Source organism: Gracilinanus agilis, chromosome 2 (genome assembly GCF_016433145.1).
Source record: "Gracilinanus agilis isolate LMUSP501 chromosome 2, AgileGrace, whole genome shotgun sequence".
Classification (NCBI taxonomy): Eukaryota; Metazoa; Chordata; class Mammalia; order Didelphimorphia; family Didelphidae; genus Gracilinanus; species Gracilinanus agilis.
The window spans coordinates 113,027,017-113,040,810 of NC_058131.1; the positions used below are offsets into that span (position 1 = coordinate 113,027,017).

At 38.0% G+C, this 13,794-nt stretch overlaps 1 protein-coding gene across 1 annotated transcript in view; it reads right to left on the reverse strand.

The window, feature by feature from the left end:
• Nucleotides 1-10,738, reverse strand: part of BCL11A (BAF chromatin remodeling complex subunit BCL11A) — a 122,792-nt gene extending 112,054 nt beyond the window's left edge. Inside the window, exon 1 of the mRNA XM_044663363.1 lies at nt 10,448-10,738. Within this exon, the coding sequence (XP_044519298.1) occupies nt 10,448-10,676 (229 nt within the window). The 5' untranslated portion in view covers nt 10,677-10,738. The remainder of the gene's footprint in view (nt 1-10,447) is intronic.
• Between the last annotated feature and the right edge of the window lie 3,056 nt (nt 10,739-13,794).

Consider the following 13,794-nt stretch of genomic DNA (forward strand, 5'->3'; position numbering starts at 1 on the left):
TTGTTGTTGTTGTTGTGTTGTTGTTGTTGTTGTCATTTTAATGGGAAGAATGTATATTAAGTTAGATGCAAAGAAGAACTAGGGTCCACTGCTGTGGAGTGAAAATTCTGCCCTTTGGTATTTCTCTTCCTTGTGGTTTTCCCTCTTTTGCACTTTCAGCCTATCAATACAGGACAAATGGATCATACAGACATCAGCTGACATTCGGAAAGTTGAATCCCCCCCCCCATGCTTCCCTCTCCACCCCCACCCCCCAGTTATTAGTCAGTGTCGTGGGAACTGGGATTTTCATGTCTCCAACTCCCAAGCCAGAAAAGAATCATCTCCCAGACTAGTAACATTCTGAGAATTTAGTCTTTGAAATTCACACTGACGTCCTTTCAGCCTGAGACTGGAAAACACCCCAACCCAGGTAAAAAGTAGCACGTATGGATATGCTAAGTAGTATCATTGCTACTGGTACAATCGAGAGTCAAAATAATAGGCTTAGAAAGCCCCACATGTTAGTGCTTACTGTTCAGCAGTTGGAGAGAAAAGGGCTTTTTGCTTTGGTGATTAGGTTTTGCCTTCAAGGTGAATGCCCATTGGAAAATATTCTCTCTCTCTCTCTCTCTCTCTCTCTCTCTCTCTCTCTCTCTCTCTCTCTCTCTCTTCCTCTGTCACTTTCTCTGTCTCTCTTTCTCTTTTCCTCTGTCACTTTCTCTGTCTCTCTCTCTGTTTCTCTATCACTTTCTCTGTCTCTCTGTCTACCTCTTTCAGTCTCTGTATCTCTCTCTGTCTGTCTTTTTCTCTCAGTCTCTGTCTCTTGTCTCTGTGTGTGTGTCTCTCTCTTTCTCTCTGTCTCTGTCTTTTTCTCTCAGTCTCTGTCTCTTGTCTCTCTGTGTGTGTCTCTCTCTGTCTCTCTGTCTCTCTTTCTGTCTTTTTCTCTCTCTCTCTCTCCAACTCCGGTAGCTCCTCCCAACACCCCCTGCTATATTTCCTATAATTGATCTTACCTGCAATATCTCAGGAGAAGGGAAGGAAAGATATCAATCTTTCTTCAATGTTTTCTATTCACTAACTTATTTTAACATTTTTTTTAGAGAGAAAAGAATTCAGTACTGCATGAAATCCACATCAACAAACATCTGCATGAGCCACAGGTCTATGGTCTTGACCAATTCCATTTGACACTAATGTTACTTTATGGGAACAGAGTTCAGGGAGAGTTAATATGGTTTGTGACAATATAAATCAGAATTAGATTAAAAACAAAAGTTTGGGAATCAAAACTGTGCTGTAGACCATATAGAACTTGAAGGCCAAATTTTCTCTAACTGCCTTCAAGCCATTCCCCCCAGTAGAACTTTTTCTACCTCACCTCAGAAAGCAGAATGGAATGAAAGCAGAGAGGACAACTAAAAAATGTTCCTTTAAAAAAATTCTCTGTTTTTATATGTAACACACACACACACACACACACACACACACACAGAGCAATTAACTTATTGCCAGTATCCAGCAAGCAATACAGACTGCCCTGAGCAGAGAGAAGAAGATGGACCAAGGCTTTGGACCAGCACAAAAGAGACAGACCCAGCCACAATGCCTGCTGTCAGCAACTGCATTATTTTTATACAGGAATTTTTATCTCTATTGTACAAACAAGTATGTGTCTGTGCTGACTTGTTAAGCAATCCACTTGTATGTAGAATAAGATTTTTTTTCTCTCCTGCTACCAGTCACACAGCTCCAAGATCAGAAGAAATACATAGTCTTTGAAGCGCCTCAAATGTTTTAGTTAAAAGGACAGCAGTTGTTTTCAAAGATCCAAGAGTATCTTTATCAGAATTAAAATTTTCCTTATTGATTTTTCCCTTAACATAATAAAAACATAACATGGGAAGGTTATGGTTTCTTATAAAAAATTCGGACTTTATATGGTTCTTCAGTAGTCAATGTTCTCTTTTGAATGATAAAAAAAAAACAGTTTTTATCTTGGGGTGAGATGGGGGAAAGACACTCAAGAGCCTTAAAATTTCTCATTGTTAATGCTTTGTTTCAACTTTGAACTAGATGAATTGGGAGGGGGAGAATCAACTGAAAAAAGATTTCTTTGCCTGCCCCCCCAATTATATATCCATCCTATAAATCCTAATAACAGCAATGGAATGTGCCTTAGATTGCGTAAAAATAATGCATGTTGCATTTTTTTTAGAGCATGGAAAAACCCCAAAGCCATACAGATCTGATACTGTAGTGTTTGACAGTCCAGCTGTGGGTGGTAATATTAAGAGTTGATGCAGACTACACCTTGTTTCTCTAAAAATTAACAGATGTGATTTTGGGGTGGCCTTTTTATGCCCTTATATTATATGTAATATAATATATAATGCACTTCTCAAGAAAATGAACCACTGATGGAAATGAATTAAAATATCCTGGTGCTTAGTCTAATTTGTGTTTTTAGGAAGTTTAAAAAAAGGAAGACAAATCACCTCAACCATCTACCTATATTTTGTTTTTGTAATCACCTTCTCCAGCTTTCTAATAATCTTTATTTTTAATGGGAGTTTTTAATCAGTAGACTGGACTCTATCTAAAACTAAAATCAAATTGTAGGTGTAATTGTTCATCATGGATGTTAAGAACACTGAGGATACAAACAAAAACTCATTGTGACTGACCAAAGGTCCCTAGGTATCCCCTTCATCAACATACATGCTCGAAGTTTCCACTGGGAATTCACTGACTGAGCCTGATTCAGGTCTGAATAACATTCTGCCAACGCCTACCTGAAGGGAGGTTTGATAAAGGTTCCTTCTCACCACTGACTTTCACAGGAAGCTCAAACCTGATCATCTCACCTTTATGTGGCTATAATTTGTTTATCCAGTCAGGAACCTGATATTTTATCAGTCTATCTAAAGGGGAAGGAAGAAGGAAAGGTGGGGGGAGGGAGGGAGGGAGAGAGAGACAGAGAAAGAGAAAGAGAGAGAGAGAGAGAGAGAGAGAGAGAGAGAGAGAGAGAGAGAGAGAGAGAGAGAGAGAAACACACAGAGAACCAGAGAAAAAGAAAAGAGAGAGAGGCCAAGCCTCAACAAGCTTATATGAACACTTCAGGTGTGGGTTTGTCCTCACTTAAGAACAGCAACCTGTTCAGGTAAAACTTCTAGCATCATTGCATCAGGTAGGTAGGTTCAGCTCAGTCTCTAGGGTGAGTAAGGCGATGAAACACTTTGGTTCCCTGTCTGCAAACTTCTAATCCATCAGTTCTTGGCAGCTAATTTTTTTCCAAGTGTTTTGTTTCAGGAAATGTGTGTATTTTTCTTTGTACATTTTGTGGATTTACCACAACTGGTTCTGACAGCTGTTGATTCTGTTAAATGAACACATTATGAAATCCTCTTTAAAACCTCAAACAGTGGGCTCAAAAATATAATGGTAAGATATTTTAATGGAGTTCCAATTGTGAGTTTGTAAGGAGGCACAAATGAATCAGAAAAGCCCTAGATCACTACTGGATTTGTCCTGGATGGGGTTTTTGTTTTGTTTTGTTTTGTTTTGTTGATTTTTAAATGGGGAAAAGAAAATGTTGTAATTCACCACAAATATTTATTGTACTTCCTTTGTTCAAATCAGATACATTTAATAGGAAAAGGAAAAGGAGACTCACAATATGTACAATTTAAAATAATCAAATGAATGAAATGAATCTGTGTGATAAATAACGTTGCATTTCATCATCCTAGAACAATAAAAAAATGAAGGGGATGTGGGGGTACAGAAACAATTCTAAGAGGGGGGGAAAAAGATGATGTTTTCATTTTGCCTTAGATCAAAGGAGACTAGAACCGAGAGTGTGGCACACTGAACATTTTTACATTGCTGTCATTCACACTAGGCTATCTAAGTTTTATACAATTCCCCAGACTAGCTGCATATTAAGCTTGCTGTGTACAGCTTTATTATAGTGTGGTGGTGGAAGAAACATTAATATTCCTGTGTTGCGACTGACAGGACATTTACATGCGCCCATCTGAGCTCGCACCTGAGAGCCGCTCCAAGGTACAGTAACTGTACTCCTATTGTAAAGGCAAATGAAGAACACCAATTCCCTGCTGGGATCAGAAGTGACCTCACCACACCCCACACCTCAAATCTTTCCCTTGCCAACCTAACTCAATGCCATCTCAGAATGACGAATGAGCTGAGCAACAGACACCAAGTTACTAACCCTGCTCAGAACAGCAAAAGCCTTCTCTGAAATGTTTTAAAAATGCACAGTGAGTGCAGCTGGCCAGTAAAGGCTAGGAAACAAATTCCAGGGAACCCAATATAGAATATGTTACATCCTAAAGCTGATTAGAAATACAGTATGATGTTTACTGGCTTCAAATTGAGTTTGGCATCATGCACACTGACTTCAATAATGCTGGCATATTTTTATTTCAGATCTGCCTTTGGTCTCCAGGAGCACATGTTGAGAGCAGCTTAAAGCTCTCCTATATTCGTCAGGTTGCATTTCCTAGAAATTAAGTTTGTGATAGAAAATGACTCTTGGAACACTAATATGATTTGTGAGGAAATTAATTAGGCCATTGTCTAAGAAACTACCCGGCAAATTACAAAGTAAATTTGGTGTTATTGACCACTGCTCTACAGACCTTGCAAGGAAAGATGGATGGATGTAACTTAAATATGCTCAGATTTAAGAGGGGGAAAAAAAGTAAAGATTTCACATACTCTCCAACAAAACCCCAAGAAAGCATACAGGGAATTTTCTGGTTGTAATGCAAATAAAAATACTAGTCACCACTGATTAAATTCTACGTCTAGACATATTTTAATGAACTTTTAGTAATGTGCCCACCTCCTCCAAACTGCCACATAAAATAAAAACCTTCTTGATTTAAAATACTCTGCTGAAAAATATGGTCTAAGTTTCAAAAAAAATTTTTTTTTAAATCCTTGTAATAACAACACTGCTGACATAGCCACGACCCAAATGAAATCTGAACAAGTACTAAGGTACTAAAGATCCTTAGTGATTAGATCTCATGCTAAAAGAGTGGCATGGTGCCAGGTTGGGTCCAGCTTGATGCTAAGTGCTTTCTATTGCAGAGAACTGGTACTACTGTATATAAAAACAGACTTGCGCTTGGGGTGAATTTTGTCAAATGATTTCTTTGTGTAATAAAGGGTGTGAACAGACCAACAAATGTAGATTAAATTTATGCTGAGTGATGAAATCTTGTGAATCTCCCTAGCTGTGATTTCTACCTAGGTTCAACATAATTTTTTTTTTCCAAAGGAAATCCAGAGTTTCTGAATTTCACTTTCACACAAGTAGGGACTGTCAGCATTAAACCTAGTTCCTTCCAAAGCAACTTCCATTCAGAAATTATGGAAATCTTGACATCCATCTGCATGCCTTCCTATTAATTTGTTCCTTGTTTATTCCAAATCTCCCATTTAATCCTCAGAGTTCAGAGTGAAACCATACCGAGGCTGCCTAGGAAATGAATGATATTCGAGGGCTCAAACATGTATCATTCTCATGCACCTAGCTTCCCTCTGCCCTGAGTTGAATGCCTCCTGTCCTAAGCCACCCTGGCAGCAGTTTTTGCACCCAGTTCCCCTGCAGTCCATGTCCAGCTCCACAATTGAATGTCACATTCCCAAGGAGAAAGGTGTGGGAAATCTATTTCAGATGTCTTAAAGTAAAAGGCACAACTTGCAAGGCAATCGAGAATGGCATGATTTTAAAAATTACAGCTCTTTTTTTTTTTTTTTTTTTTTTTATGCTTTCACAGAAAAGACACACAGAATGGGAAGGAAACTTTCTCCCCCTCTGCTCCTGTTCTTGAAGTGAATACATATTTGTGTTTCCAATAAAAGGCCATTTTTACATTAACTGTCTGTAACAGCAGGAGATAGAAAAACTAACACAATCCCTACATCATACACAGGATGATCTTCATATCACGTGGCCCAATTCTCAAAACTATTATTTATAAAAGGCTACTAGGAAAATGAACAATGCATCTTTTATGTGTCACCAAAAGGGTAACATCTGAAGAACTTTTGGATCGCCTACATTTTAGCATTTTTTTTCCCTTTCCCGAAGTAAATTTAGCAGCCATACAGGCCACTGTGTTTAATTAAGCTTTCAAAAGTCCTCTGACAATGCCAACAATTGTAAGACACTTCTGCAGCTCAATCATGCAATCACTGTGACAGTTCTATTTACAATTTGTCTTAGAAAGAGTTTCTCTGACATTGTACTTTGACAAAACACCCAAGCTGCAGGTTCACAACCTTTCTCTGTCTTATTTACAAATACAGCTTGTATGTAGGACTCACAGGCTCATGACCAGGAGCCTTTGGGTAGTGGCCTCACATTGATAACTGGTTTGCCAGGATTATTTTTTGATGAGGATCGGGAGGTATTTAAGAGGGGAAATATTCAATAGATTGGTGACATTAGATGCAACCAGAATTTTCGGTGGCAGAGTATTATGTTGGGTTTGGTTTATTTTTTTAAAGATATAGTGCAAACCATTGACTTCCTATATGTCAGTAATCTCCATCCAGAATCAAACAAATAAGGAACAATGAAAAGAGTCATAATAGGCCACTGTCATTTATAGTGTCATTTACAATTATACCATAAGTGCACAGATACATCTCTCGGTTCAGTTTGAGCTAGCAAAAATTCAAAAAGGTACAAAAGGAAGAAAGACTTTCATTTCATGAATTCTGAAAAATGTAAGTAATCATTTGGCATTCGATTTCTCTTTCCAGTAAGAAGCTCATTTATTTTATTTTATTTGGGGATTTTTATTATCTCCCACTGGAGAAATGTGTGTGGTTCCTATCTCTTTAGGTAGATTTGATCTGTATTATCTTAGGCAAATTTTTTTTAACTCACACTGATACAAATATAGAGTTCCTAATGAATAGAAAATGATGTACTATTCCAATAAGCTGCCTTTCGCCTGTCTCCTTTCACCTTACAAAACTATCCCTGGTTTTATAGATTTCTATACTCCAACAAAGCTCCAAAGCCCAAATCTGACACCCTGGGACTGTAAATATTTTTTAGCCTTTTCAATAAGTGAACAGCAGTTTTATATTCAGTGATCTCTAGGTACTTCAGTTAATATTTCCCTCCATCATAAAATATGACACAAAAAACAAATCCTTCTAGACCTGGCTACAAATCCAAAGCTTCTGGTAGCTAGTGGTAAATATTTGGCATACCTATTCATGAAAATTGCCTCAACAGGCCTACCCTACATAACATTAATTTTCTGTTCCATTTCTAACAATTCTGCGATGATAATAGTCAAAATAACAAATTTTAAATAATTACTCAGTATATCTGAGAAAATCTAACAATATATAATATATTTATGAATTAACACATGCACATGTATATATGCTGCTGTTATGCTCATCCATTTACTTGACAGCTACAATCATTTTCCCTAGAAAACATTTATTTTGAAAGACTCATGGCACAGTTAAAACATGCATTATTTTGCTATAGGTTTTAGTGACTTTGCCTTCTTCTGAGCCCCAAGCTTTATTTACTTCAGTAAGATAGTCTTTCAGGCTTTTATTTCAGCTTACTGCCTATAAAATGGCACATAGCATTCACTGTATCCAAATTCAACTTATAACACTTTAATAAAACCCACTTAGCTGACTACCTTTTCATGTGGTTGCCAAACACATTCTTCTAGCCATTTATCGTGTTCCTTTCCTAATAAGACAGTATTGCTTTTGCTCTCCTTTCAAAAAGCATATTTAAATATCTTTTGAATGATTACCAGGCTCCTTTCTTTCCTGATCACGAAATGAAAAGAAGCTAGGAAAATATGTCTTTTAGAGAAATGTGTTTGGAAGGGTCCAAGTGTCTTCCTCAACTTTGCTTCAGGGGCACCCCAAGTACCCAGAGCCAGATTGTCCTCAATGGGCTGGAATGCTAATTTCACCATAGGACACTACTCATTCATTAATCTCAGTTATTAGAAGCCAGGATTCTAGTGGCTGACAGAACTGCTTTGAGATCTGCCCAAACTGTTTCTGTTCAAGGCTTCCAAGGTGGGGAAAGGTGATGAAATACCATGAAAGGAATCGCATACTTTTGAATTATAAGAAATGATTCGCATTAAGTTCAATATCACCTATAAAAATGTAAACATCTGACACTTTTTTCCTCCTTCCCTAGCCATAGCACAGGTCCTCTATTGATCCTTAGCCAAACTAGAGATAATTAATAATTAATAATAATAATAATAATTTACTAGAACCTTCATGACAACCACCAAGGTAAAAAAAGACTTCCCTCTAACCCCAATTCTCTCATTATTGGGCAATCCCATTTCTCAGACTCATCCAAATAACAGTAAAATTCTAAATGACAATGCTCGCTCCCAGTTTCCTACATCCCTTCTTCATGAACAGAATCCCAGAATTTTAGAACTGGATATGTGAATATGAACAACCTTTTTGGGACCAGGGTGAGGAGTGTGGTTTTAATTCTTGCTTGACAGATACTGTGTTTTGTCTTTTAAACAGAGCAGTTCAATATGTAAATACGATGTTACATCACGCAAGTGTTACTCCATATTTGGTGATTTAGCATGGCTTTGGATCTCCAAAGACTACAAATCCCTTTCCACTAGCTCCTGCTTCATTAATCATGCCTTACACTTCTGTTCATTTTCCTTCAAATCAGAGACAGCACATGGAAATGGTCACTGCCACATACTACTCTAGAAAAAAAAATCTTTTAACCTGCATGTCACAGAAGTTGGATTTAAAAAAAAAAAATACTTTCTAAATACAGCTTTGCTGGTAGCAGAGCCTTCATTTAATTGAAGGGGAGAATTTGTTTATTATTATTTACTTAGTTAATATTATTACTGTGATTAATATGTTACTGTGATATTACTGCAATAACTTAGTTAATAATACTACTGTGAACATTTAAAAAAAAAAGGAAAAAATACAAATGCCAAGTTTGATTTTAATGATTAGATTCCAGGGGGAAGAGGAGAAATATGACATTTAATCCCCTAAGGAACACTGAACTATTATGGTTCAACTCTGTGGCCAAAGCAAGTCAGAGAGACAAGCTCCAGTGTATCAAATGATTGCATGCACTGCCTTTTCTCAAACTGAGCCAACCCTTCTCTTCCCTTTGCCTATGGGGAAAGATGGAGGGGAGGGCTCTATTGGTGGAAATCACATTTCTATCTTGCTAGATCATCCAGTCACTTGGTTTGATCTGTTAAGCCACCAGAATTTCATTTTAAAAAAAATACTTTAAGGGGCATCTTACCAGATTAGAAATCTACCCCATGGGGGGGGCTCCTCTTTCTTACCTAGATGAAGGGAAATTGAAGCTCTCCTATGTTAAATTCCCTCTTCCCCTTCTCCACTCCTTAGAAGCTCACCCATCCAGGTGCCTTCTAGTTAAAATTAGCGAAGGGAAAAGGGCACCACTGAATCTATACATGTATTTTTTTTATGGAATTTTTATATCCCATTTGGAACAGGAACGGTGGAACTCTGGGCTGGACATTTGTAAGGGTGACATGTGGTTGTGTAAACCACAAACAAAATCAAGATACATCTGTCAAAACCACATCAGAGACAAGAGAGAGCACAGAGAAGCATTTATCATTTAGCTGAGGAGGCAGGCTGCAGAGAGCAGCCTTTCCTGTCAAACCAACCTTTTGAAATTTCCAACATGCCCTTAAACTTTTCGAATAAGCATGTCTGTGCGCTTCAGAAAGTGCCCTCTCTACTCTGGCCTGGCCAGTCGAAAATGGCATCTTAAAGTCAAGGTCGCCGTGTCATCCCTGCCACCGGGCTGTGTTTAATTACAGCCCCATACTGCTGACAGCCAATATGGATCCAAGGGGAGCCCCGGAGCTCGGTTAACTCTTTCCCCACTCCTCCAAAGATCTTGCCAAACCCTCTCCAGTTGAGGAAAAGCCTCCGTACTAGTCTCTCCCCTTGGGGATCCTCCTGAGGGATTTTAAAGCCCAAAGATCATTGGATCACCCATAAAAGCCCATGTGATGACTCTATCCTAGGCATGAAACCAAGATGGAAAATGGTGGACACTAGAAATTGGTCTTGGCACGTCCAGGACAAGACAAGGGACCGGGCCCTTGGAAAATGGAAGGAAAAAGGGAAATATCCTCTCAGTAGAGTCTAGCGAGGAGAGAGAAGTAGAGGAGGGTGTGTGTGGAGTCTGCATCTTACTCAGTGGGATGGAAAATATTTATTTCTCTGTGTTCTGAATGGGAGCCACAGGATCCACTGTGGACAGTGACCTAGAGAGATACAGAAAGCACGCCACCACTCCTTAGGGTTTAGGGAGAGCCCCTCACTGCAGATGGAAAGAAAACATGCAAACAGCTTTTTCTCCTTGCTTCTGATTTACCTGCTATGTGTTCCTGTTTGGGGCAAATTCCTCTAGATGACGTTGATAAACAATCGTCATCTTCTGGCGTGACCTGGATGCCAACCTCCACAGGATTGGACGCCTTTTTCATCTCGACTGGTGAAGGTGAGGGTGGCTTATCCACAGCTTTCTCTAAGCAGAGACTGCCATTGCATTGTTTCCGTTTGTGCTCAATAAAAATGAGAATGTCCCCCAACGGGAAGTTCATCTGGCATTGCCCACAGGTGAGAAGGTCATGGTCCCCTTCTGGCGCTCCCAACGTGCCGTGATCTGGTTCATCATCCGTAAGAATGGCTTCAAGAGGTTCGGCTGCAGTTTGGGAGACATAAAACACAGGTGTTAGAAAACAGAAGGAAAGGGGAGGGGGGGGGAATCAATTTTTCAATCCTAAATCTACCTCCTCTGCATTACGTTAAATGTCTCTAGGCTTTAAAAGAAAAAAAAAAGATGCCAAGAAAATACAAGCATACAAAATTTATGAGGATGTTGGTATCCACAAGAAGCCACTCCTTATATTTTTAAGGAAACTGCCTAATGTGCAAAAACATGGACTGCAAACTTGCCTGGTTTAGTTTAAGACCGAAAAGGGATTATTTTTAAATGAATGGTGAATATGACAGGGTAAGAATTACATAACATCCACCAAAAAAAAACAAACAAACAAACAAAAAAAACACCAAGAAGAATATAGTAACATTGTTGTGAACCAAAAAGTAAATGTGTTTCTTTTCCCCTAAATCAATGATTCGATCTCTAAACTTCCCAAGTACAAGATTGGTAGTCCACAATAATACACTTTTTGTGTCTGAATGCAAGCACGCCTAAGTGTATCTAGCTAGGTACATTTCCATAAAATGTAAGTTTAACACCTCAAATAGCAAAAAAGTGCTACATTTACACAGTGGTCCTAAGAAAGATAACATTTACCTACAAATGCATCTAAATAAATAATCATAATACAGCACCATTCTCACTGCCAAGAGACAGCCAAGGCCCTTACTTTAAACTGTGCCACAATTTTTTTAAAGCAAATTCACTGGTAATTCTTCTTAGACACATTAGCTAAATAGGATACTTTTGACTACTTAAGGAAATAGGCCAACTAGTCTTTTTTTTTTTCCCTCCCATTCTGAAGAAAGGAATGCCTAAAATATTCTAAACGTGTTTGTGCTTGGTGGCCCTCATGATAGAAAAATCAGTATGGTCAACTGAATGCCACATTTCATAACAACGCTGAGAAGTCCTTTCTTTAAACTTGAAATACTTCTAATGTTGTCCAAGTTGGCTAATTTTCTGAATGAGCTCCAAAATGCTTCATTATGGAGCTATTTCTGCACACACAATCACCAGTGGATGGTATAACAAGGTAGGCATGAAAGACATGCTTTACTGCTTACCCCCCCTTTTTTTTTTTAAACTTTGCACTGAAACATCTTGGCACCTAGTTGAATAGCTTCTATCATTTTAACCTTGCAAGGGGAGAAAAGGGTTGCTATGTTTCTGCTCATGAAACACAATGCTTCTTCTTCAACAAAAACAAGCAGCATTACAAAATGCAAAACCCATCCCAAACACAGTCAGTTAATGAAAGGGAGCAGAATATGTACAACTCTCAAACAGTTAATCAGTCTGACCTTCTTTAGCAAGCTGCCAATTTCACATTTAATGAACTTAAAGCCACAGAGAATCAAAAAATAGATTTTAATTTGACTGTAGAATATTGGAACAGATTTTGATAAAGTGCAAAAATCCAGTGAACTCAGGTTAAATTTATTTCAACCCTACCTAGACTGAATATTGAGGGGGAAGATCTGGGGTAGCTCCCAGATGTGCTGGGTAAAATAATATTGAGAGAGCACTACCTAACTGCACCTGAGCTCCAAGTAGGACACAGTGATAGATTCCATAATTTCAAGCCTCCAGTCCTACTCCTAATTTAACATAAGGTCAGCCACAGGAATATGAAGGTTATATTACTGCTAATAAAGACAACAATTTAAGCATTCGAGTTTCTCTTCCCAACTTACTGACCAAAAGGTAAACAACACAATAGACTTGGACACTGTTCGGAGGACAGAAAGATAAACAAAAGGGCTTTTTTGCATGGTAACTTTCTGCTATTTTATCTGAGAACATTTGTATTTTGAAAAAGTGACTTCATTGAATAAGGAAATCATTCTCCTGTCTAAAGCAAGAAATTATTTTAATATATACTTAAATGTATCTTTTTGTTAAGTATTCATTACAAGTTATAAGTCTTAAAGCCAAAAGGAAAAAAAAATAAGGTAAAAAGATTTTCATATTAAAATCAGCAGTACCTGGAATCTTGACCAAAAATATTTCACTCAAGATTTAAAAAAAAAAAAAATTCCCAGGCCCTATTTGACTTCTGAAATTGGAAATGTTATTTGGTAGTAAAATAAAATTTTCTTCTAGATCTCAAATTGTTCTAAGTAATGCTACACAAAAACAGACTTGGTTAAAGTCTTCTAAATGTAGTGACTGAGCTGATTTACAATCAAAACCAGGAAATGAAGTGGTAATTCAGAGGTTGCTGATTACACCTCCACATTTCACCTAATTAATTTTATAGGAGGCAAAGTTCTTGAAAATAACAAGATGATCAAATGTACAGATATAAAACCTGTAACCTCAACATTTTCTATGCTCTTAACGTAAATTATTGCTAATTAACAAGAATTATATCCTAATGTATGAAATACGTTTAACACCGTGTTCCTTGCAAAACATTTGGCTAGAGATGTACAGAGAAATAGCAAAACGTGTTTTTATTATTGCTGTTATTATTAAAAATCAGACAAGAGTGGTGCACAAAGGAAATAGGAAAATACGATTCTCTTGGTTTAGCCACTGATTTGCATTGACATCTTTTCTCAGTGGCAATCAACATTTCCTTTCTGGGCATCAGATAATTTCTCTGTATTTTAATGCAAATTTCTCTTCCCCTAAAAACATTCCTAATCTCAGCCATTTTACACTCCCGCCCCCCCAACTCCATTTTCCTACCCTCCTCACCCCACCCCATCCCACCCCCATAAACTTGGGTTTGAGGAAGGGGAGGAAGTTCTAGATGAGCTACGAAGAGAAAGCAAGAAATAAAATGAACCAGCAATTCTCCCTTCACATGTAATGAAAGGTGGAAAATAAAATGTTTCAGAATTCACCCAGCAAGACAAGAGATATCTAAATGCTCCAGCAGCTGATTCAGCCAGGATCTCTCCCTTCTCTCTTATTTGAGAAGAGTAAAAAGAAAAGAAAAGAAAAATCAAGAAAAGAACAGAGAGAGAGAGAGAGAGAGAGAGAGA